The following is a 27,351-nucleotide window of genomic DNA, read 5'->3' as shown; positions in this document are numbered from 1 at the left end:
TGTTACTAGAGTGTATTACATAAAATACCTATATAAGCTACACATCATATATCTTCTTTGTTGTCTATCAAATTTATAGGTGTTTTATATATGCATATGTTTCCAGTTCACATTTTAATTGGGCAAAACTTCCAGATAAAAATACTACTAATAGTGTTAACAGGTTACCTTACCTTGACTATGATTTCAACAAGAGTAGCTTGACTGTTGTATTATTAATTAAAATGAAAACTTTCCTTTTATTTGTAGTTTAATAAAGTTTTATTTTGTCCTCCCATTTTTTGAGATGAGTTTTAGGTTTTGTACTGGGTTGAAGAGTATCTCCCCAAGTCCACATCCATTCAAACCCTAAGAATGTGACATTATTTGAAAATTGGGTTTTTGCAGATGTAATTAGTTAAGATGAGGTCATGCTGGAGCTTTCCTTCCCTCAACTTCCATATCTAATAAGTGGCATGACCTAGTTCTACCTTCAGAATACTTGAGCTTAACCACTACATCCAACAAAACAAACACACAACAGCAACAAAAACATCATAGACCAAGCCACCATGATCACACAGCCTTCTTAGTGGTTTCTCTGCTTCCAAACTTACCTGCCTACCTAAGATGCCCTTCCAGTAATGAAACACAGCCAATGTTATTCTCATGTGTGAATGATATTATTAATGGTTTCATATTGTATTTAGAATATATTGCAAACTATTACCATGACCAAGAAGATGTTTAAAATCTGGCATCTGCCAATGTCATCATCCTCAACTCCTGCAATCATGCCTCTGGATTTCTAGACTCCCAGCTCCACTGGCCTTCTTCCTGTTGCTCCAACACACTTTCCTTCCTTGGGTCATTATACTTGCTATACCTTTGCTGCAAATGCTGTTCCCTAGATCCTTACATGGGTGGTTCTGCCTTATCCCCCAGGTCTCTTCCAGGGAGGCTTGCCCCGACCATTTCAACTAACTCAGTCCCTCTAGTATCACTATCTCTTTTCACTGTTATTTTTTCTTACTGCCTTATCACTCTCTGAAATTATATTTGTGTTCATTTATTTAGTCTTTGTCTTACCCACTAAAAACTAAGCTTTCTAAGTTCAAGAGCCTGCTCACTTTGCTCATAGCTGTGTTTCCAATAAAATGTCAGGCACATAATAAACATTCGGTGTATGTTTGGATGAGTGAATAAATGAGTGAATGTTTATGTAAACGTATCTAATTTGCACATTCTGTAACACATCCTTCTAGAAGCACCACATAGTTTTTCCTGTTACCATCCATGGTATACCTACTCCATGTTTCAGAAAGTATATTGCTTAACTTTTGCTACATAACAAACCATCCCAACACAGTGCCTTGGTCTATTGCATTTCTTCAAGTCTGGGCCAATTCTACCAATCTTTCTGCTTGTGGTCAATCTGTTGAGTGGCAGTTGTTGGCTGAGGTGTATCATTTCTCCTCCATTCAGTGTCTCATCCTTCCAGCAGCTTAGCTTGAGCATTTTAACATGATGTCCCTGGGATCCAAGGGCAGGAAGTATTTGTCAGGTCTCAGGTTGGGTTACATTTACTATTGTCCCAGTGGCCAAAGCAAGACACATGTTCAAGCCCAGATTTAGGGTTTGAGGGTATTACATATGGGAATGACTACTAGGAGATTTGAACAAACTAGGCAATATTACAGAAACAACCTACCACAGGCAGAAAGCCACATAGCCTGTCTATATTAATTTCCGATCATATAATTTTCCTGGTTTTGTGGGATACTGATGACTGAAAAGTCAAATAATGGAAGAGAATGTGAGGAGTGGGAATTTTCTTGCTCTCAGAAAGTTACGGATTTCCAGTAGGTAAATGTCCATACACCTCTAGTTGGAAAGTGAAATGGAATCACAGTGCAATGGGTCACCTCTCTACCTGCCCAATGGGGGCATAATGGGGATCAGCTCAATTATCTGCCTGAATGTCCCACTTGTGTGTGATTATTATAACTTCCTGCTGAAATTTGGAATATTATATTTAATTTCCCTATGCTGCAGACATTTTCAATCCTAGATTCTGTGTATTTCCTTGACTTGTTCAAATGAAAAGGAGGTAAGGGGGAATCTGGCACTACTGCTTGCCATCATCATAACCCTGAGGTGCTTTCCACATTTTTCTTTATATTAAAACTGTGCCTATATTCAAATCTATAAATATTGGTCAAGTGTTACCTTTTTTGTACAGATTTTAGGAGAATATGATTGAAATAAGATAGTCTGTATGATCAGTAACTCATTATTTCATAGAAACTATATCTTGTGTTTCACAATGAAAGTTTTTCGGGGGGTGTCCTAGGCCATGTGGTTCTGAGAATACATTCCATTTAATCATTAAAATAAGATGTAATACTGATAAATTATAATTCTCCTTCTCTCTCTCTCTCTCATCCCATACCCCCCTAACTTAAAAAAAGTGCTCTGCTAACAGTAAGCCCATTTTCCAAGTTATTCATTCTTCATTTACTTTGACAACCCTTATCTTGGAAACGTTCTCCATAGACATTTTCCCAATTAAACATGTCTCCTATCAATTGTTAAAGGGTAACACAAAATTAACAAGTATTGGAAAATAAAAAAAGTCTTTGATAACTTATGACAAGTACAACTGAAAAAGGTCCAGTGGTTTCAGAATCTATACCTTTCGCACACTTTGTTTTGTGGTTTTTTTTTTTCCTTTTCTCAGGTAGTTATTTTTAATAGGCCTGAATTTTTATCATTCTTCTATGTGTTTAGAGTGTTAATGTTTTAATATTTCAGTGATACGTGTGAAAGAATTTTTAAAATTCAGCTCTAAACGCAAAAATTATTCTTAAATACTCTGTTTTGACTAACATCATCTAATGTTAAAATCTGGTTTTACCACATTTACTACATTAGAAAAGAGCATAAGGCATAGATAATCTCAAATTTGCTGTACAGGAGAGCTCTGTGATCTCTAGCCAGAACCACTTGTAACATTTTGTTCTTCTAAATAGCTTGCAGTCAATGGTCACTGCCCACTCTTCCCAACTAAGCTAAAAAATATTTACTGCTTCATTTAATTTTGCATTTATCATTCAACAAATATTCATGGAACCCCTGAAACAGGCGAGGCAGTCATCTAAACCCTGAAAATACAAAGATGTATAATACAAAAATTTCCTACTCAGGAAAATCACATCTTTGTGACGGATATAGACAAGTAAGCAAAGAGTTAACATCCCAGGCTGTAACAGAGACATAAAATAGCATCTCTGGGAAACACAGGAGGAGGCAAAAGCAAAGGAAGGAGTCATCTGGGGAGATATGCAACAAGCTGACCATGGAAAAGGCCAATAAAAGGCCCAAGTGAGAAGGAAGCTATGAAGACAAATCTGAGTTAGGAACTGGAAGGTGCTGATGGTGATCAAACAAGAAAGCTGGAAGACTATTCAACTGAGTCCTAGAGAATCTGGGTGAATGATAAGTTGCTTTGAATCTTCATACGCTTTTACAATATTATGTTCCATTTAAAACACTTTAATCATGACTGCTAGCCTACATGCAAACACATTCTTCCGTGTCCCTGTGAGAAATAATTCTACCCTTAGCCAAGAGCCTAGCATTCCAGAAACTTAAGTCGTGATACAGAAATCCAAATTCAATTCAACACCATCTGCATAACCAGCTGTTCACCTCCCATATTTCCTTCTTTTTTCATGTACCACATGTTCACGGGAAAAAAGAAATTATGAATGAAAATGTTTTCTGTGCTTTGAAGTCCTACATTTCATTATCCCAAAGTCATCCACTGATATTCTCTGAAAGTGTTGTTTATGCCACCCAGAGAAGCAGATTGTATTGTCTTGGGGCAGGAGTCAGGTATTTGGTAACTTTTAACAATGTCTTCATACTAAGATCCTAAAAGTACATGCCAGAAAACCAGTACATGTGCCTGGTGATTTGCTGGAATGGTTACAACCAGCAAGCCCCTTGGCAGTTGGCAGGCACTCACCAGCCCCATCACAATTTCTGAGTCAGGCTCTTCTTTTTGTCCTATGCTTCTTTTCCAGAGGATTTGAGCTCCTGTTCACACATCTATCCATTTATTCATCCACAAACATTCACATAATGCTTATTACATACTCGGTAGACAACAAAATACAACAAACATATCTTTCAAGTATTGCCAATTGTTCAAAGGGTTTTTTTTTTTACTCTTTTATTCCCCTTAGCCACTGAAGGTAATAAAACTACCTAATGTATATGGTAGTTTTCAATACTAAATGAAACAGTGCAAGTCAAGGACTTCCTAAAATCACAGACTGGTGGGGCACCTAGGTGGCTCATTTGGTAGAGCAGGAGACTCTTTTATTTTAAGTTTATTTCTTTATTTTGATAGGGAGAAAGAGAATTCCAAGCAGGCTCTGCACCATCAGCACAGAGCCCGACACAGGGCTTAAACTCACAAACTATGAGATCATGACCTGAGCCAAAATCAAGATTTGGACACTTAACCAACTGAGCCACCCAGGTGCCCTGAGCATGAGACTCTTGATATCAAGGGCATAGTTCAAGCCCCATGTTGGGTGTAGAGATTGCTAAAAATCAATCAATCGATCAATCACAGACTGTCCCATAGTAAGTATCCATTATGTATTTGTTATTATTATTATAATAATGCAAAAAACAGGACTAATACATAGGCCATAAATTTTATGACTCACAACAAACCTTTATGAATAAAACTATTTCTAAGTATTCTTACATAATTTTGCCTTGTCTATATTGGCTACACACACACACACACGTGCACACACACACACACACACACACAAACAATTATCCAATACATTAGAATGGTATTACAGCCAATGCAAATGATGCAATTTGGTTTTTTTAATGTGTAGTTTATTAAAACAAAATACAGTTTGCCGAGGATTATATTTACTCCTCATTTCAGTCAACCATTATTGGAATAAAGGTATGATTTGTTGCTTTGTTGGTGATTTTTTTAAATATAAAATTTATTATTCCATGGAAACACAAGAAGACACATCAATAAAATTGTAATATATTATTTAATTAGATAAATCCTAAAACTAACCTAAAAATAACCAAACTGCATTGTTGAAAGGACTTTGAAAGACAGGGTTGAGTCTGATTCTGTGATTCATGCCAAGTAAGCATCATGAAAGATAGAAATTAAACATCTCATGTCTGTTTCCTTTTCTATCTGTTCCAGAACAGCATGCCTTCAAAGCATCGTGGTGTAACATATTTTGTGCATAATTCTTATTTTTTCCTTTTGTTGTCCCTGATTATTGCTATAGAATACCTGTGCTTCACCATAATCCTACAAAAGGCACATTTTTCCCCTTTTATTTTTGATCTATGATTTCCACAAATTAAAAAAAAAATTATGATAAAAAATGTTGCTTAAGGACTATGAACTTGAGGTCAGAAGAGTCACAGCCTTCTTCCCTTCTCTGTTTTTATCTTTTAAAAAAATGGGAATAATTAGAATCCTGGAAGATATTATAATATGGAAACCTATAAACATTTTATAAGCTTGTGTCTTCAAGTTATCCTTGGGAGAGTCTATCACCTGTGGCAAGAAGTTTTATTATAAAGGTTACAGGAGTCATGAAAATGCTATAAGTTTCTCTATTATCCAGGAACCCTAAGCAACTGGAATACTGGAACAGAATTTCTGGTCCTCATAATTTATCTGTAGTGCATTTATTGACATTTAATTTTAAATGTCATTCCCATCACAAACAGATCCAAAAGTTGCTGGGAATATCTGGCAAGTTAATTAGAGAGGATTAGCAATTACATGAGGGTTTGTAGTTTTGTTTAAGACTGTGAGCAGACACCTCAGAGACAGAGAGGAGCAAACAGGTGTCTCTGCAGACTTGAGTCAGAGGCCTGTGTGGTGAAGGCTGAGGCAAAACCCGAAGGCGCTGTTTTCAAAAAGGACTATCAGTTGAGGTACAGGCTGCACTGATTAAATCCCTGGACAAAAAGTGAGGAGACTTCTACTTGTTTCTCCCTGGAACACTCATCTAGTACATCAAGAGTCTTCACACATCAGTGTTTTCCAGATGGGCAACAAAAATGACCCCAATTAATCTTCAAATGGCTTATCAGGCAAAGGTCATCATTGTGGAGCTAATGAGTCATGGCAGGTATTATGGACTGAACTGTGCCTCCTGACCCCACTCCCTTCCACCACCACCCCCACCACCGCCAAATTCATATGCTGAAAGCCTAACCCTCAGCACCTCAGACTGTGACTATATTTGGAGTTGGGGGTCTGCAAAGAAGTGATTAAATTTAAATAAGTCCTTTAGGGTAGACCCTCATCCAACTGGACTGGTGTCTTCATAAGAGGAAATTCAGACACATGGAAGAGACATCATGCACAGAACAAAGACCATGTGGGGAAACAGCAAGAAGACAGCCATCTGCATGTCAAGGAGAGAGGCCTCAGAATAAATGAAGCCTACTGACACCTGGATCTTAGACTTCCAGCCTCCATGCCTGTGAGAAAATAAATTTATGTTGTTTAAGCCACCCATTCTGTGGTATTTTGCTGTGGAAGCTGTAGCAAACTAATATAGCAGGAAGTCAAAACACACGGACTGTGACTGTAGTTGACATATTGGTTTATAAACACACATGAAACAAACCTTGGGAGTATTCAGACATAAGTGAGAGAGTGGAGGCCCAGGATTCCCTCAATGTCTTTATCAACAGAAATAACGAGGTCAATCTCATAGGGTTTTTGTAAGGATTAAATGAATTGATATATGTGTTATTAAACTGTGCAGCAATACAGGGATTTATGTGTTAACTCTCAGTATTTTTATTATTATTTTCATTATGTATTTCTTATTATTATTATACTAATTTGAAAAGACACCAGTCAAAATATTGACTCAATCTTCACAAAAATTCTTAGGTGACTGAAACATGATGAAGTTTAGCTACTCAAGTTCACACCATCAGTAGGTGGACCCAAAGTCTGACCTTAAACATTACAGACCCATATATTACTGTGCTCCATAGAAATAAATTTATTTACAGTGCCAAATAAATCAAATATATCTCTAAATGCCAAACAGATCACTAAACACAAGGTGTATTTATGTTTACCAAATTTACATTAATCCAAGTGACTTCTCCAAGTGACAAATTTACAGTTAAAAATACTTCTTTTATGACTGCAGTTTGACAAGTAGGAAATGATAGTTTAGACAGTGTATTGAAACAATAGGCTTCTCTTTTTTCTAAAGACATATTATCTATTAAGTAATTAAGGGAAACATTTAATGATAAACATTTGATTGAGGTAAACAGAGATAAACAGCTTTTAGAATATATTCAGAATGCTTTACTATATGCATTTTAACATTTTTCTATATTTTTTATTTTTTAAATTTATTCAGGAAGTAGAAATATGTGAATCCCAGATTGAACAATGCCTTCATAAAGAAATGCTGATTACATTGTCCCCATTTGCAAGTTCTTTAATCACAATCCAAATCCTGATGTGCATGTGCTTGGATTGAGAAATAATTCCTCATTTCCTTTAAGAACAAAATTATATATGCAAAGTGGTGGTCTGTGAAAAAGCAAGGGAGAGAGAGAAATAATTATTAATAAAAAGCAGCAAAGTTTATTTTTTTTCTCATAAACATTAGAATATTCAATGCCTGTAATTAATTAGTTTTCCAAATGCAGGGACAAACCTATAGCATCCTTTCCATTCCATCTCACTTGGCTACACAGGGATGAAGTAGACACAATATTTATGAGAAAGAAAAAAACTGTGTTTCAAATTCTTCTCTCCTTGATGCCTCTTTGGGATACTAACTTTATATGGGAAATATTTTTGGATACTGAAATAGCTGAAGCCTGAACTCAACTCTTAGTGGCTGGGCCACTTTTTCTACTGGGAGAGCCACCATGAAAGAATGGAGCTTAACTGCATAGACAAATTCTGTCAAAATAATGTAATCATTCCTTTTTTCCACCTGCTAAAATGGAAGTAATAATGAGTAAAGAATTCTGTGTCTTGGAGATATTGTGTATTTAGCATTTGAATATTTCTGAAAAGTCAAATCACTGTGGTGAATCGAGCATCTTGTCTAGTTTTTATCTCCCATTAATGTCTTAAAAACTTTCAAAACAGGTAATCAAGGAGGATAAGAAAAGATAGGTTAAAGTTTAGGAAAGGAGCTAAAGAAAAGATGCATTGCTCTAATTCAAGATATACATTGCTCCCAATCTCCTTCTAGCTTGCTTGAGACACCACTGAACAAGTTTTTAAAATATTCAACAGCATTTTTAGTCAAGTTATTCATTTTTAGATAAATCAATTTTCTATGCCTTCAAATTTGATTAAAATAATAAAATATAGACATATTAATTTTTAATTATAAAAACTGAAAAAGAATACTAGAGTATCTTCTATTTGAAATAATAAAGGCACCTTGGAATTTTAATTTTAATGCTATAACAGTGAATATAAAATGATAATACTTCAATCATAAGAATTTTAGGTGTTAGCAAAAGTAGTTTTTTTGTCACATTATCAGAGATCATCAACCTTCCTTCATTATTAAGAAATAGGTGTAGGAATGACTTTACCACTTCTCCAAACAAATGTATATATACTTGTGTCAATTCTTTACCTATGCCGCTATACCGCTTATCCATTGAATGTGCCTTCACCGTTCTGGACCTCCCTGATCTACCTCATTTTTAAGTTGTCATAGTAGAACAAGTGTGTCATTAGACTTATTAATAGGCAAATTACCTCAACCATTAAGTAATTATTCTATTCACATATTTATAATATAAAGACAAGTGTGGTTTTACTTGTTTTCTACAATAAAATATCACAGTATGTTCAATCAGTAATATAATAAATGCATATTTTTGAATTAAATATTCTACATTTTACAAATCTTTGCAAGCATTACAAGTCAGCTGGGGCAGGTTTATAATACCTACCAAAAGTTAATTTTCATCAAAATGTATGAGAAAAATTAATTTTCTTTGTTTTTACATTGTGAAAAGCCCGTCTACTTCCTCTGCCAGGACTCTAATTTTGACATCATTTATTCTATGTTATTAGTTCCTACTCCCCAACCTATAAAATTTTTTAAAAACTATAATTTAGAAGAAAACTCGTGTTATATATTGAACTACCATGGGGAGATTATTATATGTTTATTTGTTTAGTTTTAAAAAGAACACTAAATATTGCATTTCAAAAGCTTTACTTACCACAAATTAGTGAAATAAATACATTACTCTGATTATATAAAATAACAGAAGAAATCTAGTAATAGAAAACTCTAAAATTCAAACATAGTTCATTTTTTAAAAACTTAAATCCGTGTATTATTCCAAATTACAAAAAATACATGTACTTCCTTATTTTAAAAAGCTCCCTAGGGCCTTTGTACAATAAATCACCATATCCAAGCCTATCATACTGTTTTTAAAAGTTACTTAAGGTTCTCAGCATTAATTCAGGTGCCTGTTCCCACCTGCCAGATGGGAAAAGTCAGTATTTCACAGGTCACTGGGGAAGGCATATGGAGGTTCTTGCCTCAGTAGTGGGAGTAATTAACCCTAAACTACTCCAGGACTGCCTAATAAATCTTGAAAACAGGACCTGAAAAAAAATCAACCTGTTTATAAGAGCTTAAGTGCATCTTCAGAATAAACCTGAAGAATATTTATAGAAATATAAAAATATAGAGCACCCAACATAATAAAATACACAAACATCTATCATCTAATCAAGAATTACCAAACATGCAACGAAGCAGGAAAATGAACCCATATGAGGGTCACCAATTGGAACCAACCCAGAACAAAGCACAGATGTGAGAATCAGCAGGGGACATTAAAGGAGTTATTATAACTTTATTTCATATGTTCAAATAGTAAATAGAGGCATGAGAGATACAAAAAGATGCTAGTCAAACTTGCAGAGGTGAAAACTACAATGTCTGGGATCAAAAATACCCTGGATGGGATTAATATCAGATTAAACATTGCTGAATAAAAGAATAGGAACTCGAAGACATAACAACAAAAGTATTCAAAATAAAATACATAGGGAAAATTAAATATAAAAATTAACAGAGCATCAGTGAGCTGTGGGATAACTTCAAGCAGCCTAATGAACTTGAAATTAGTGTCCCCAAAGGCACAGGAGAGAGGGGGGACATGGAAAAAATGTATTTTAAAAACTAGTTACGATTTTAGATGAAATTTGATGAAATCTATAAAACTATGGGTCCAAAAAAGGTTAACAAATACCAAACACAAGAGGTATGAAGAAAATTACAAGTAAGTCACATCATAATCAAACTGCTTAAAATCAATGGTAAGGCGATAATAAAACCAGCCAGTCGGGGGTGGGGGTGGGGGTGGGGAAGACATATTATATTTACAAGAACAAAGGAAGGATAGCAATAGATTTCTCATTAGGATCAATGCATAGTAGAACACAGTCCAGCAACATCTTTAACTAACTGAAATTAAAAAAAAAAAAAAAAAACCTGTCAAACTAGAAGTCTATACCCAGAGAAACTATTTTTCAAAATCAAGGCATCACAAAGAATTTTTCAGACACATAAAAGTTGAAAGAATTCACACCAGCAAACCCAGACTACCAAACCAAACCAAACCAAACCAACAATAAACCTTAAAGGAACTCTTTTAGTCCAAAGGTAAATTACACCAGATAAAAATATGCATCTGCATAACAGAAGCATATCAGAAATGGTAACTATGTGAATATATAAATACATAAGACTTTTCCTAATTATTTATATCTCCTTAACAGATTGACCCTTTAAACAAAAATGATATACTGTATTATGGAATTTTTAGCATATATCCAAGCAATATGTCTGCCAACAACAGCACAAAAGCCAGGATGGGAGAAATGGAATTATACTACTCTCAGGTTCTCATGTTAAATGTGAAGTGATAAAATTCACTTGGAGGTAGACTCTGATAAATTAAGGATTATAATATGAACCCCAAAGAAACCACCAAAATAATCAAAGAGTTAATAACAATAATAATAAACCCAGAAAGGAAATAAAACATAATCCTAAAACTACTCAATTCATCCAAGAGAAGGCAGACAACGACAAAACTGGGAACAAAGAACAGATGGGACAAATAGAAAAGAAAATAATAAGATGATAATAATAAGATTTTAACTCAACCATATTAATAATCACATTAAACTAACTAATCTTTATACCCTCAATTAAATGGCAGAGGCCATCAACATCATGTGTCATTTGAGAAATCCAAATTAAAAACACAAGTTAGTAATGAGAAAATAAAAACCAAACAACAAAAAAACTTGATGATGATGCAGGAGAGCAAAGGAACTCTGCTAAGTGTTGACAGGATTGCAAAATGTACAGTCACTTTGGAAACCAGTCTGGCAGTTTCATATAAAGTTAAACACACACTTACAGTATGACCCAGCGATTTCACTGCTAGATATTTATCCAAGAGAAATGAAAACTTATGTTCACATAAAAACCTACATGCAAATATTTATGTTGGCTTTATTCATAGATAGATATCAAAAACTGTGAACAGACCATATGTCCTCAAACTGGTGAGTGGTTAAACGAACTGCGGTAGTCATCAATAACATTCCATTGATATAAGCAACAAAATGCATGAATTTGGAATGTTTGAAGCTGAATGAAAAAAAGCCATATTTAAAAGGCTGTACATACTGTATGATTCCATTTATATAATGATCTGGAAAAGAAAAAACTAGAGACAGTGGTTGCCAGAGAGTAGGAGTGGGTAGTGGGGTTGAAAATAAGGGGGCAGCACAAGGCAGTCTTTGTCATTGATGGAAATGTCCTGTACCTTGAATGTGATGGTGGTGTATGAGTCTATGAATTTATCAAAACTCATAGCACTATACACCAAAGAGTACATTTTACTGTTAGGTAAAATTTTTAAAAGTAGATTTAGTCCCACTTTTTGCAGGAAGTCATCCCAGGTCACTTCCACTAGAAATATCCTTCTCAATCCCTAAGTTCAAAGGCCCTACTCTCCTGGAAACGCCCTGAAGGAACGATGCTGTAGTCTCTATCAGAGTTTGTAACCGAGAGATAATTACTGGTTGAATGCATACACAGTATATCTGGGCCATACGGCGTCCCACTTTTATAACTCACGTTCCCAATAATTTGGCAGTGCTAATTCTCATTAATTGCACATTATCTGTAGGGACAGATCTAAATAGGAAAAGCAACTAAACAGTTATGGCAATTATCTAGGTAATTAAACTTAAAGTATACATTTCATCCAAGCATCTGTTAGCACCCTCAACCAGCAGGGAATGCTGTGTTTTGCTAACCACCCACAAGTTTTTTTGTTTGTTAGTTTTTTGTTTTTTTTTCCCTCATGAGTAGAAACAACTGTATCTATATTGTATAAATTTGGTAAATTTTCATAGTCTATTCACTGTTTATATTTTACATAAAAGTTAAAATTACATGTATGCTTATTTTTTCTCTATAGCATATTCGATTACATTCCCCTATTTTTACTGATTAACCAATGAATGAATTGTGTACAATATTTGTCTGTATAAAAATGATTAATAGGGATTGACATATAATAGTGGACACATCTGTCTGCTTTTACCATTTCTTTTTCCCTTATGAGTGACTTAGAAAAGAGAAATGCATGGAAAAAGTCACAACTCTCTACGGCTCGCCAACAATCTGTATGAAGGTGTGAACATCATGTGCTAAGGTGCAAGATTTGAAACTGTTCCTCATCCTTGATGTTCCTTCTATGAATGTAAAACAAGGAAAATTGTTTACCGTGCAGATAGTTGTCTCTGCACAGAAAATCAGTATCTATGATAAGCAAGCACTGGGGGGAAAAAAAAATACTCAACAAAACAGGAAAGACCAATTTGAATGTTCCACAAAAGACAGAATATAATGGCAGCCATTAACTTACATTTTGGAAGAAAAAATTGCTTCTAATCAGGCCCAAGGTACTGCACAACCCCAAGTACATTATGTTCACATTGTTATCTATGTAAACAGTGATTCTCGCAAAGCTACTGCAGTGAATAAGCTGCATGATTCTACACAGAAAGCCTGCTTATAATTTAACGTAAATAATCAGAGTCAGGGGCGTTTGCATGGCTCATTTGGTTAGGCATCTGTTGGTTACCACTGAGGCCACGATCTCACAGTGTGTGGATTCAAGTCCCGCTGTCAGCACAGAGCCAGCTTGGGATTCTCTCTCTCTCCCCACCCCTCTCACTTGGCCCCTCCCCTGCTCATTCTCTCTCTCTTTCTCTCTCTCTCTCTCTCTCTCTCTCTCTCTCTCTCAAAATAAATAAACTTAAAAACAATAGATTCATGATTCAGTTATAACATGTGTGATTATTAGTAAGCATGACAAAATATTAACAGTGATATCTCTTAGTTGTAACATTATATTTGAATTGTCTGAATACTCCATAATGGAAATAATTCACTACATTAATTAATGAAAAAAATGTTTATTCCTATAAAAATAACAGCAACTAAAACAAAAGAAAACAAGAACATTGAAAACCCAAGAAAAGCCAGGCTTCAAATCATTGCAAAGTCACTTCTAGGTTTAAAAACCTTAGATGTGTTATACAAAACCCCTCAGTTTCTGTTCCTTTACTAATAAAACAAAGAAAATGCCTACCTCAGAAAGGTGTTGCAAAGATCACAAAAATAGTGTCTGGGATGTAGTAGATCTAAACAAATTTAGCCACTATTATTCATCTTGAAAGCAGCTTACTAACAGAAAAAAGAAAACTTTGGGATATCTCTTTCATGCCTACCTCTTCAAAGAAGTCATCTTTCGGGGCGCCTGGGTGGCGCAGTCGGTTAAGCGTCCGACTTCAGCCAGGTCACGATCTCGCGGTCTGCGAGTTCGAGCCCCGCGTCAGGCTCTGGGCTGATGGCTCAGAGCCTGGAGCCTGTTTCCGATTCTGTGTCTCCCTCTCTCTCTGCCCCTCCCCCGTTCATGCTCTGTCTCTCTCTGTCCCAAAAATAAATAAACTTTGAAAAAAAAAAAAAGTCATCTTTCCTTGCTTGGTACATAAGAATTTTCCTTTAAATGGTATACATCATACAAAACATGCACCTAAAAAATCCCTTCCATGTGTGCTAGTTCCCTAAAAAAGAAGGTTAAATTACATTTAGGGCAAATAATTTGGACAATAAGTTCTACTTTATGAGATGAAATTGGAATCAATGCGAGTTTTCTTCTCTGAAGTTCTTAATCGATAGTCTCAGAGTCTTCCTATGTCCCCAACAAAGCCACTGGGTGAAGATTCTGATCACAGCATTATCAGAGAGGATAGTGTGGGAAAGCAAATACAGAGTTTGTGTAGGAAGTTTCAAAAGGACTACAAAAGGAAAGTTTTACAAGAAGGTAGAAGGATGTATATATGGAGAATGAGACAGTTTCATAAAAATATTGGGAATGAGGCATTTTAAGGATGAATTGCTTTAGCAAGACAAACAGATCTCTTTCATGTAATTATTGGCTTGGTCAATCTTTTGCTTTAGCTGTGTATTTACAGGTTAAATGAGGTCTAAGAAAAGTTAAATTAAGGACCAACAAGAGAAGAGAAGAAAAATGAGAAAAAAGGGATTGCTTTAATTGACCATCTATTATCATCCAAATATAAACTTTATGTATATTCTGCCACTGAAAATATTTAGAGCAAATTAAATCACAAGACAAATATACAAAAAAACAACTGTTTTATGAACAGTAAGGATTGACTGAAAATATATTTGTTTGTTATATATTTATGTAAGGTACTTTTAATTGAATGTTGTTAAGATTTGTATTGCTTATTGGATATTTGTGTAATAACTATAACTGCACCTAACAGCATAGTGAAAATATATGTGTTGTACCTTTTATGATTACAACTTGAAAACCCTGATTATGTTGTCCAGTTTTACAACTGCAAATTGGAATTATGTCATCATAACTTTTAAGCAAATTAAAGAGAACCACTTATTTCAATTATCAAATATTTTAAAAATCCTTATATAACCGCAAGAGAATTTTAATCTAAAACAATGTTAGGAGAATATGAATAAAACTATCTTGTCTCTTAATAATTAAAAAAATGAATTTCTAAAAATATTTAGGTATAACATTTTTGTTCAATAATGACGCTAATAGTATATAATATGAGAGTTTGGGTGCCTGGGTGGCTCAGTCAGTTGAGCATCCAACTCTTGATTCCGACTCAGCTCATGATCCCAGGGCTGTGGGATCGAGCCCCACATAGGGCTCTAAACTGAGCATGAAACCTGTTTAAGATTCTCTCTCTCTCTCTCTCTCTCTCTCTCTCTCTCTCTCTCTTCCCCTGCCGCCTCCCCTGCTGTCTTGTTCTCTCTCAAAGAAAATAATAGAAAAGAAAGAAAAGAAAGAAAAGAAAAGCTCATTTCCAGTCGTCCTAAAACTACTTAATTCTCTCTTCCTCTGCCCCTCTCCCCCACTCTCTTGCTCTCTCAAAGAAAAGAAAGGAAAGGAAAGGAAAGGAAAGGAAAGGAAAGGAAAGGAAAGGAAAGGAAAAGAAGGGAAAGAAGGAAAAGGAAAGGAAAGGGAAAAGAAAAAGCTCATTTCCAGTCATACTAAAACTACTTATTTCTCTCTTCCTCTGCCCCTTTTCCCCGTTCTCTTGATCTCTCAAAGAAAAGAACAGAAAAGAACAGAAAGGAAAAAGCTCATTTCCAGTCATCCTAAAACCACTTAATTCTTATATGAGGTGTAGCTTACATTACATATAGAAACACTATATGCATGCACTACTCACATAGTTGACATTGTTTTGGAGTTCCTGACCCATATCACCTCTCAAAATTACAGTGACCTAGAGAACATCATTTGGGGACATAGGAAAAAGTGGGGTGTGGATATTGAAGATGGAAGACAAGTTTCAAGAAGGATGAACAAATTTCGGGAAAATGTAAAATGAGTTATGTCAAAATTGCTACCTGTAAACACCCTTCAGAGTCCTAGAGTTCCAATCCTCATATTCCCCCAAAGTACTGCACGGGTCGGCCTTCAGCCAGGCAATTTCAAAGACACAAATGCAAGGTTGAAGACTTTAGCACAAATAATGTAACTGTAAATGGGTTTTCTAAGATTACTCTTTAAGTTAAAGACAGTACTGTTGCCTTTTCCTAACTAAATACTCTCATTAAATTTAAGTTCCATGTATAGTATTTTCAAAAGAATCTTGAAACCATTCAGCTAAATGCAATACTAAATAACTAGAGAAGTATCAGGAAGTAAGTAAAGCATTCAGGCAAAAGCTACAAAATTATTGATCAAAATATTTAATTAATTTGAAAAAGGACAAAATGTCTAAATGTATTTATAAGCCCTCCAAGATATATTGGACGAAATTATTTGAGGAGTTACTACAATGTTCAATCTCAAGTTGTTTTACAGGCAAAATATTACATTGTAGCCATCCAGAACAATAAATATAACCACTTAAAAAACCTAACTTACCCCCAAATTGTTTAAAGTATCTTGAAAAATCTGAATTTGAGTACTCCCACTTAAATATTCATTTTTTGTCTTCATTCACAGGTTAATTGCATCTGGCAAACAAATTTTGATTTTTTTTTTTTTGTTAAACCAATATTTAACTTTAGTAGGATACATTACAAGCCAATGTACTTTCAATTAATGTTTTGCTCGATTTATCAAAATATTTTCAGTTTTGGGGCGCCTGGGTGGCGCAGTCGGTTAAGCGTCCGACTTCAGCCAGGTCACGATCTCGCGGTCCGTGAGTTCGAGCCCCGCGTCAGGCTCTGGGCTGATGGCTCAGAGCCTGGAGCCTGTTTCCGATTCTGTGTCTCCCTCTCTCTCTGCCCCTCCCCCGCTCATGCTCTGTCTCTCTCTGTCCCAAAAATAAATAAACGTTGAAAAAAAAATTTTTTTTTAATATTTTCAGTTTTTCTGTAGTGTCCTGTTATTTTTGCCACCAAGCATCTATCCCCTTTCAGGTAATATAATCTTCTTTGATAATATTACCTTTGTCATTCTTTATCCCACTCTCAATATATAAACTTTGATTGAATTTGATTCCATCTTGTTTCAGAGTAAGCATAAACCAAAGGACTTATTTCCTTGGCCAATCAGAAGAATCTATTTCCTTGACCACAGTGTAAGGTTCAAAGGTATGTACTTGCCCAAAGTCACTGAGATGCAGGAAGACCTTAAAACCTTTTCTCCACCCATCCTCATGGGATTAGAACTTGGAATCAAGTAGCAGCCAAATTGGTATTATATAGACAGAGTATGAAGCAATGTAAAGCTTGGTAAAGCCAAGAGCTAGCACAGAACTGTTCTTTGAATGCAGACAAACCAGGAGCCATATCTTCCATGGGATTTTCAGATATGTCTGGCTACATGACCCTTTTATCTTTAGGGACTTGCAGTTGGATTTTCTGTCTTTTGTAGTAGGGAATTCGCTTGTTTGTATTATCTGCTATACAACATTGTGCCTATAGTAAATAGTATTGTATTGTGCACTTAAAATTTGTTGAATGTAAATCTCATGTTAAGAGCTCTTACCACCGGAACAATAATAATAAAAAAAAAAACCAATAGACAACTGAGGGGGTGGTGACAGAGTTTGCCTTTTGCTTCATGTGAACTCTGAGCAGCAGGGATAAGGTCTTTAATGAATAAGCCATTTGGTGAAACAGGTAAGGTGAAAGCACTTGGCAGAATGTCCACAGCTATTAGAAAGTATATTTGTTTACATCTTCATTACACATTGTTTATACAACAAAAGAAAAATAAAACATAAAATAAAAAGCTCAGATCATTTTTGTAGTTTGTACATTTTCTCTTTTGTGTCCTTGTCTGTTTATCCTCGTAATATATTCATCCTTTTATTACTGATTTGTAAGATATCTTTTTAAATTAATTATTTTTTCACCTTTATTGAGATATAACTGACATATAACACTGCGTAAGTTTGAGGTATACAACATGTTGATTAGATACACTTATATATTACAAAACAATTACCACCATTACCATTTTTTTTGTAGACAACATTTAAGATTTACTTGTAGCAACTCTCAAGCATATGATACAGTACTGTTAACTATAATCACTACATTATACATTATAACCCCAGAACTTATTCATCTTATAACTGGAAATTTGTATTTTTTACCAATATCTTACCTTTTTATCTGCCCCTTAGGCCCAGGTAACCACCATTCAAGTGTCTATTTCTATGAGTTGGGCTTTTTTAGATTCTACACACAAGTGATACAGTATTTATGCTTCCCTGATTTATATCACTTAATATAATGTCCTCAAGGTCCGTGCATATTGTCACAAACTGCAGCATGTCCTTCTTTCTTCTTTCCTCTATGATGAATAACATTCATACGCATATGCACACATACATATAGTGATCCATTCATCCATTTGATGGACACGTCAGTTGCTACATTTAATCTTCCACTCTATGAAGATTACTTTGAATACTTGCAGAATTCTATCTTTTTTTAAAAAGTTTATTTGTGTATTTATTTTGAGAGAGAGAGAGAGAGAGAGAGAGAGAGAGAGAGAGAGAGAGAATCCTAAGCAGGCTCCATGCTGTCAGTGCAGAGCCCGATGAGGGGCTCAATCTCACAAACCATGAGATTAAGACCTGAGCCGAAATCAAGAGGCATACACTTAACAGACTGAGCCACCCAGGTGCCCCACAGAATTCTATCTTTTAAAATTTTTTTATGTTTAGTTTTGAGACAGAGACAGAGCATAACTGGGGGAGGGGCAGAGATACAGGGAGACACAGAATCTGAAGCAGGCTCCAGGCTCTGAGCTGTCAGCACAGAGCCTGATGTGGGGCTTGGTCTCATGGACTGTGAGATCATGACCTGAGTCAAAGTTGGACACTTAACCGACTAAGCCACCCAGGCACCCCCAGAATTCTCTCTTTATCACCAAATTTTAAAAAATAAAATATATAAAAGTGAGTCTAAAGATTGGTCTCTTTTAGTTTCTGGTTCTTAGTTTACTCTATCAATTTGTGATCTGTATCTTCTTCTGAAGACAGTTTTCTTGTATCACATCTGCACTTAGTTCTTCTGTTGTGTCTCCTCTTCAACAACACCAGATAGCTACATTTTGCATTTCAATTATTTTTTCCCAACAACTGTTCCTCAATCTTTTATATTATGTATATCACCTATTCTGTAAATTATTATAAAATGAGTTTTTTACATTAGTGATCAATTCTATTTTTTATTTTTAATGTTGATACTAAACTTGATACTGTCTTTAGTTTAACTGTGAGCTCACTCTGCATCATAGTCAGCTGTTTCATAATCACAAACAAGTGCTCTACTCTTGTTCTTTAATGAATTACTGTTTTCTTAAATATTATTAAGAACGCCAAGCAATGATTTGTACAATTTCCATCTATTTCCTATAATAAATCTTTTAAAGGGTCAACCTTATTTCTAAATCTTGATTGTTAGATCTTTTTTTTCTATGTTGCTTATGCTGAAATAGGCAGCATTTTGTTGTTGTCATTGTCACTGTTGTTGTTATCGTTTTTTGTGTTTTTCCTGTTCACTTTTGCTAAATGATAAAAGCAGTATCCAGTCCTATCATTTGCCCATATAAACAAAGGGTGGATTATTCTTAGTTCCTGTTATTGTCCTTGTGTATGTAATTAAACTTCTCTTTCTCATCTTGAGCTTCTGTGCTATTTTATGTATAAAGGTTCTAGCTAATACCTGGTGTCTGGCCAAAGCTTACATTATATGCTTCTAGACTGAAGAGAAAATTCTTTTTCTTTTTCCAGTTGTGATATATAGGGAAAAGACTTCATTCAGGGACAATATGAATTCTTTACACTTAAGTACCAGACAGAAGTTATAAAACTACAACCTCTAAACTTCTCTGTTCATACCTTCCTTAAGCTCAGAGGAGTATTAATGGGGGAAATTAGGAGGCTATGATGGTGTAACAAGTTTGGTCCCTTTAAAACCTAGCTTTTGGAAACACAAGTATAGTCTGCATTCTTATGTTTACCAGAACATTTTCATGTTTAAGATAATAAATACAGAGATCAGTTGAAGATTACAAATCTTGAGACTAGTCCTTTAAACATTACCCCCTAATGTGCGTGTGTGTGTGTGTGTGTGTGTGTGTGTGTGTGTCTCTCTCTCTCTCTCTCTCTGTCTGTCTTTGGTATACTCTGGTAGGGAATAATACTGCTAATATTTCTAGCTGAAAATTTCAAATATTTTGGCATTTTTGGTAGGTATTTCAATCAAAGGCAAAGAAAAGTAGAATAACCCTGAGATTTTTTCCACTATAATGACATCTTAATTATTGACTTTTGAGTGACTAAATATTCTCATACCAAAGGTTACAAAATAATTTACACTTCAAACAATCCAGTTTTCCTGTGTTAATATAGACCTCATCTAAATGCATGTTCTCGTCATTTATTATTTTTATTCTCCAAAACTTCTTATTTACTCTGTTCAACATTCATATAAAGGTAACTAGAGAATCAAATATACAAATACAGAAAAATAAAGAGAAATAAAAAGAAAGATCTACAGTCAACTAAAGAAGAGTGATTTCTAGCAATTCACAAACCCATTGCTATTGACTCTCAGTTGGCACTCACAGTTGGAACAACTCACATCTCACATATCCAAATTGACAGATGGTCAACTCATTAAAGGGGTCTTAGTGGTTCTTAATGTTTTCACAGAGGTGTTTCTGTGGGAATATGAATTCTGTCATGGTGAACATGTACATCAATATCATGGGCACAAGGATAGTAGGAAAATCTCTTCAGTTGTGAGAACATGGAACTAAGTAAAGCATATTAAATGGACAAAGAAAAATACTGATACAGTCTATCATCTTCAAATATCCCCATCAAGTCAGGATAGTATCACATTTTTGTGTAATGGAGATATTTGTGATGTAACAGAGAAACCAAGGCATAGGAGTCAGACTTTCCTCCTGCTGTTATTGTATGTATGCTAGAGCTTCACTTATGTCAATATATTCCTAGGGTTGAATCTCCATGATGTCTAGACTCTGATATATAATAGATAAAAATGGATTTTTTTTCTCTTCCCAAATAAAAATAAAGAGAAAAATCATTGAAAGTCCTGATGACTTCTATCTTCTATGATGATATGCTTCGTGATAGAGTTTTCAGCCATTGAACCCCATCTAAAGAATTGTACAAAAGGAATCTCAACCAATCTATAAATATATATGTATATGTAAGAAATTATTGATCAACTTCTAAGGCAGATATTTGTCTCACATTTTTCATTTTTATCGTGTCTAATGAAATGATTGTGTTTTTTTTTCTTTGCCTAGGTAATGCGACTCCAAACTAAACTTCATTCAAACTAATTTTCATTTTAAAAGTGCATTTTGCACCTTTTAGATATTTTAATATTTGTGTAAAATATAATCTGAAATACACAATAAACATATATCTGAACATATGAATTCTTAAGCCATTTCTTAGCATACTGATATTTTCAAGTTTAAAAGATAATATACTGAAATCAAAATTTAGTTTTCTTACCTTTCTGGATAGGTAAGTGATTGTACCATGACACGATGGATGTTGTAATTACATTGGAAACATTGCCAATTTGAGCTCTGAAAATATCCCAAACCAATGCCTGAAATATTTACAACATCATTTGAAAACTGAGCAAGAATCTTGACTTCTTGAAGTTGATAAAATGATCTGTTCTTCCTAAACAGAAAATTTAATATGCTCACCATATTAGTAATTTAAAATTTAATTTAACTCTAAAGTCAATATAATCTTAATGTATTATAGAAACAACAATCTTAAAGGAAAAAAACCCAAAACATATTTGTGAAGTATTTATTAAAATAAATTAAAACAAAATAAAATAATAATATAGGTATCCTCATACAAAATTATTTGGGGACACTTTTTGAGAAAAAAGTGGGGCATCTTGTCTTTCTGACTTGGTGTCTAGATTGTACATTTGTCTAAGATTACAGGAGTCATTTTATGCTTCCTGTTTTAGACACCGTAACAACTATTACAGTTCCCTGAATGGACAGGGTACTCAAATAATAATTCTTAATTGATCTGTGCCATTTTGTCAAATATTTGTGAATTATTACAAAAGCTTCAGATTCAAAAGGAAAAAAATAAATGTAGAATTTAATAAGTACAATTTCCTGAGCATTTACAGTGTACCCAGAACTATAATGAAGCTTGACATGCTTGACCTTATCTAACTATCTTGACAACTCCATTTACTAGGTACTATTAGTATTGCCATTTACAGATGAGAAAACTGAATATCAGAGCATACAAATGACTTTCCAAAGCTAGTGAATGCAAAACAAACACAGCCACGTCAATGATCTTCTTCATCACTCTACTCAAATTCCTCACCCCTATGTGCCAGAAACATAGGGGGGCCTGGAGTCAGATCAATAAGGATCTGCTTGACTACAAAGGAAACTCCAAAGAAGGTGAAGGAGGAGGAGGAGGAGCAGGATAAGTAAGAGAAGGAGGAAAGAAAGGGAGGGAGAGCAGGAGGAAGGTGGAGGAGGGGGAAGAGGAAAGGAGGAAGGAAGGAAAGAGAAAAGAGGAGAGAGCAAAAAAAAAATTTAAAAATCTGTCGTGGTAATTTCCTCCTTCAAGGTGACAATGATTTGCTTGAGCAAAGGCAACAATCATACGTAAAACAGCTGAGGAGCAACCAGTGGTGTCTCCAGCTCTTGTGCCATCTTATATTTATCCCTGCTCTTTCCTGCTTTTGATTCTTCGAAACAGCTGGGCTCCAAAAAGGTTGTCATTACTCTCCTCAAAGCCCATATCTATTACCCCCAGGAACTGATATTACCTCCTCTTTCATGGAATATAATGTCATTGTTCATATCTCTAATTTCTAAGACGTTATCTAGATTTCTCAGAGATACTTCAGAGTCAGTATGTCCAGATGGGAACGTGCTATCTCTCCCTACAATTTCACATCCACTTCAATGATTTCAAATACCAACTATTTGCTCGTGACCACCAAACCTCTGCCTCTATCTGAGCTCTGTTTGCTGAGATCTATTGCTTTTCACCATGTGTACCTGCATACCTTAAGGATGTCTAAAACTCAGTAGGGTTCAAATCTAAATGACATCTTTCCCAACACCCATCTCTCACAAAAAAATAAATAAAATAAATAAAAATAAAACCTACAACTAACAAATTTTCTTATTATTTTAAATGGCATCACTACCTATTACCCAAGCTAGACAACTAGGATTCACCCTTGGTATCACCCCCTCTTTCAATCCCTACATCCAATCTATCATAAATTCCTACTGATTATTCCTACTAAATATCCTGAATCTGCTTTGAATTCATACATTTCCACAGCAAGCACTCAGACACCACTGTTCCTTTCCTATATTCTTGCAACAGCATCCTGTCTTTTTCCTTGTCAACACATTGTGGTCAAATTGTTTTTCCAAAATGAAAATCCAACCCGGCTCCAACCAAACTGCTCCAACTAAAACCCTTTAGTGATTTTCATTTGCTCAGTGAGTAAAATATAAATCCCAAAATATGCCTTACAAGTTCTAGTTCTTACAAAATCCAGGGGCTCTATACTTCTCTCATATCTCTCTTGCTGATCCTGCCTCCATTCTAAGACATCAGAAAATTCCTTCAGATCCTGAAATGGGCTATGTTCCCTCCTGCTTCAGGATCTGTGCATTTGTTGATACTTTGTCCTGTAATATAGCAAAGAAAATCAATCTTGTCCCTCATTTAGGTCTCAACTAAAATGTCCTCAGAGAAACTTTTAGTGACCTCACTAATTCATATCCCTTATTTCATGTTTCCATGCACACTATAATTTGCCTCAAGACATTTTTCAGATTTTATTTATGTAGTTTTATTTAATTTTTATAACTGTTATATATTTCATTAGGGCTTCAAGCTTAAAGAGGGTAGGACCATGTCTATCTTTCTCATCACAGTATCTTCAGCACTTAGCACAATTCCTAGCTCAGTGTAGATTCCTCTGTTTGAATAGAGGAATGATGAACATCATCATTTTATTTGTATAATGTATGTGTAAAGTCTATCTGCTGCACTAGACAGAAGTTATGTAAAGACAGCAATCTAATTTGTCCAGAATTGTATCCCTAATTTCTAGTACAGTCATTGGCCTATAGAAGCTTTCAAGAAATTATATTGAATGATTAAACTGGCTCCTCTCCATGACTTTCTAGCTCAATAAATGGCATCATAATTTAACTAGTTACCTTGAAACTGGTTTCTTTACTTAACTTTCACATATTTAATTAATCATAAAAATATCTATCCTAAATCCTAAAAAAAAAAAAAGGAAGAAACACCTCCACGTATTGAGTCTAGACCTCTATCATGTCTCACATAAATTATTATAATAGGTACCTCCACCTCTTTGGACACGTGCCACTCTAATCTCCCATTACTCATCCTCTGGGGGAATCCTTCCAACCAGAATGTCCAAAATTGATACCTCTTGTTTAAAATCCTATATTTATATATTATTATATTTAGCATATTATAACGTGTGAGTAATATTTAGCGACATCAAAAAATGATTGCACTGTAGCATTCAGTATAAAAATCAGGATACAGAACACATTTGTGGTAAGATCCTAATTTTGCTAAATGAAGAAAATAATGTGTGTGCACAAGGGTATATACCAGAATGAAGAGAGGAAAAAGAGGAGGTAAAGGAAGAGGAGACATAGTTGTAGACCACATAGTAAATGTGAACATCCCTGGATGATATAATTATATATGATTCTCATTTTCTACTGTATAATATGACACATTTTCTACAGTAAGCAAATCTTCCTATTTTAATTTTGAAGAGGGAAACAAAAGGTCATTTAAAAATCTCTGACTTCCCTGGTTTCTGAAACAGTTTAAATCTCAAAGCATGACTAAAGTTATTAGCAAAGAATTATTAATAGAAAAACAATAAAGCCCTTGGCCAGTAATAGATGGACAGATTTGTCATGAATATATCATCCTTCATGAAAAATGCACTAATTCAAGGACATGAATAAAATATATCAATATTTCAGGGTGTTCTGCATACACAATGATGTTTATAAGGGAAATGAAGAATCACAATTTCATTGCCTTTTGAACAAGTTGGAAACAACTTCTCTAGGACTGTAGTCTGTGAGCTGTTACTGAACTCAGATACTCTCCTATCTCCATGCCTTTGAAAACACTGTCTCCATTCCTTGATTGCAATATCTCTCCTTTAAATGTTTCCTTGCATCCTCTTCATACACCCACAGCATATAAGTATTCTGCTACTATAGATCTTATTACTTAAAGCTGTAATTACTCATCAGTCTCCTTCAGTGTTCTGTGACTTCCTTAAGAACCGTAACAGTGCTATTTTAGTTTGAGTATCCATTATTTAGCAAAACGCCTGAATAAATTTTAGTGTTGCTGAATAACACTGTTGAATAAGTGGATTCAAAAGCTAAGAAAGCATATATTTCATAAAAATAAATAAAGGATCATATGCATATGTGTGTGCACAGATAGGCACATACATACACTATTTTAAGCAACATAAAGCAATAAACTATTACAAAATAACTATTATAACCCAGTCAATCGTGCTGAGAATTAGGTGGAAAGAATTTGAAGTTTCTCTTATTAAAATATGGGCCTTGATGTAAATGAAGAATTTAGATTGAAATCCCGATTTGATTTATTTAATAGTCTTTGGGTGACTGAAAAGAAGTTGAGAAAAGGGAAAAAACAAAAATAATTGATGCTCACTCAGGTCAGGTTTTATCCAACTACTAAATTATCTGCAAAGCCTTTTAAAATTTTATGAAAACTAATTTGGTAAGGCTCTAATATTAAAAATACATTTATCTCAAAGTTAAAAAATTTTTCTCTGACTTATGACTCAGAATGTTATTTCCAAGAGTGGCCTTAGTATCCCATGATACTATAAATAGTTTCTATGTTATGTCAGTACACAGGTTCTCAATATTTGATCATAATATACTTCTTTTACTATTATTTTCTTTGTGGATTTTAGGGTGTTAAAGATTTATCTACAAAACAAACTTCGTTTATTATGAGCTATGGCTACTTTGTATATTTTCGTTATTTTAGATTTTAAACAAAGGTTCATAATAATACTGTAAAATTACATACATCACTGCCGTTATTTGTGACACTAATGTGCCGTTATTTGTGACACTAATTTGAGACTTTTTCCTGGTTCACTTTAATGGTTGCATAAATTTGGATGTCATGATGTACTCCAGTCTGAATCCCATCACACACTAGATTTAGTCAATTCAGGTATTGTAACTACCTAGACTGTGACAACAGTAAACGTTGGATATACCAACTATGCTTCCTGAAATTCGAATGATGTTATCAGTAATCAGTCTAAACTTAAACCAAACTGTTGTAAGTCCAGGTGTAATAAAATAAAGTGTTTCTTTTATCTCATCACTAGATATGTTACCTGTGAGCCTTTCAAAAAGTTACATTATTTAATAGATTTCTAGAAGTCTAGCACAGCAGGTTGGAAACTACTATTTAAAAATGTTTTTAATGTTTATTTATTTTCGATAGAGAGAGATGGGGGCCCGGGGGTGGGGCAGAGAGAGAGGGAGACAGAATCTGAAGCAGGCTCCAGGCTCTGAACTGTCAGCACAGAGCCTGACGCAGAGCTCGAACTCAAAAACCGAGAGATCATGACCTGAATTGAAGTCGGACGCTTATCCAACTGAGCCACCCAGGCACCCTGAGGAAACCACAATTTTAATAGTAGCATGCATCTTCATACCATTCTTTTATTTAACAGAAAATGAATTTCCTTGCTTGAGAACTTATGAAATAGACAGGTATACCTTCAACAAATTCAAGCTGAGAATATTCTTTGAGATGATTAGATAACTTTTAAAATATGTATATATAACATACATATATACACAAAAAGCTAAATAGAAGATTAAGCAAAAAAAACCCTCTTCTATTTTGTAGGATTTGTAGCTGCAAGTGTTTCTCTGAAATACTGAAATTGGGTCGCTCTACTGACAGAAGTTACTTGACATTTGGTCATATCACTGTGAATACAATGTTGCCTGAAAACTAGAGAGAAATAGAAGCCAAGGTAGTTTGAGAAGAAGAAC

At 34.7% G+C, this 27,351-nt stretch overlaps 1 protein-coding gene across 3 annotated transcripts in view; it reads right to left on the bottom strand.

The window, feature by feature from the left end:
- Positions 1–7,056: 7,056 nt before the first annotated feature.
- The window catches only part of LIPI (lipase I), a 71,226-nt gene continuing 50,931 nt past the window's right edge, over positions 7,057–27,351 (bottom strand). For 2 of the 3 annotated variants that reach the window (XM_043593847.1, XM_043593849.1), the window contains 2 exons: positions 21,710–21,886; positions 7,057–7,624 (listed from right to left, as the gene is read on the bottom strand). In XM_043593847.1, coding sequence (XP_043449782.1) covers positions 7,534–7,624; positions 21,710–21,886 — 268 coding nt within the window. In that variant the 3' untranslated portion in view covers positions 7,057–7,533. Of the gene's footprint in view, positions 7,625–14,141; positions 14,246–21,709; positions 21,887–27,351 lie in introns of those variants that run through there. The other variant, XM_043593848.1, reaches the window with a different exon arrangement.

Source organism: Prionailurus bengalensis, chromosome C2, assembly GCF_016509475.1.
Source record: "Prionailurus bengalensis isolate Pbe53 chromosome C2, Fcat_Pben_1.1_paternal_pri, whole genome shotgun sequence".
Lineage (NCBI taxonomy): Eukaryota > Metazoa > Chordata > Mammalia > Carnivora > Felidae > Prionailurus > Prionailurus bengalensis.
This window is presented reverse-complemented; position numbering and strand designations above follow the sequence as displayed.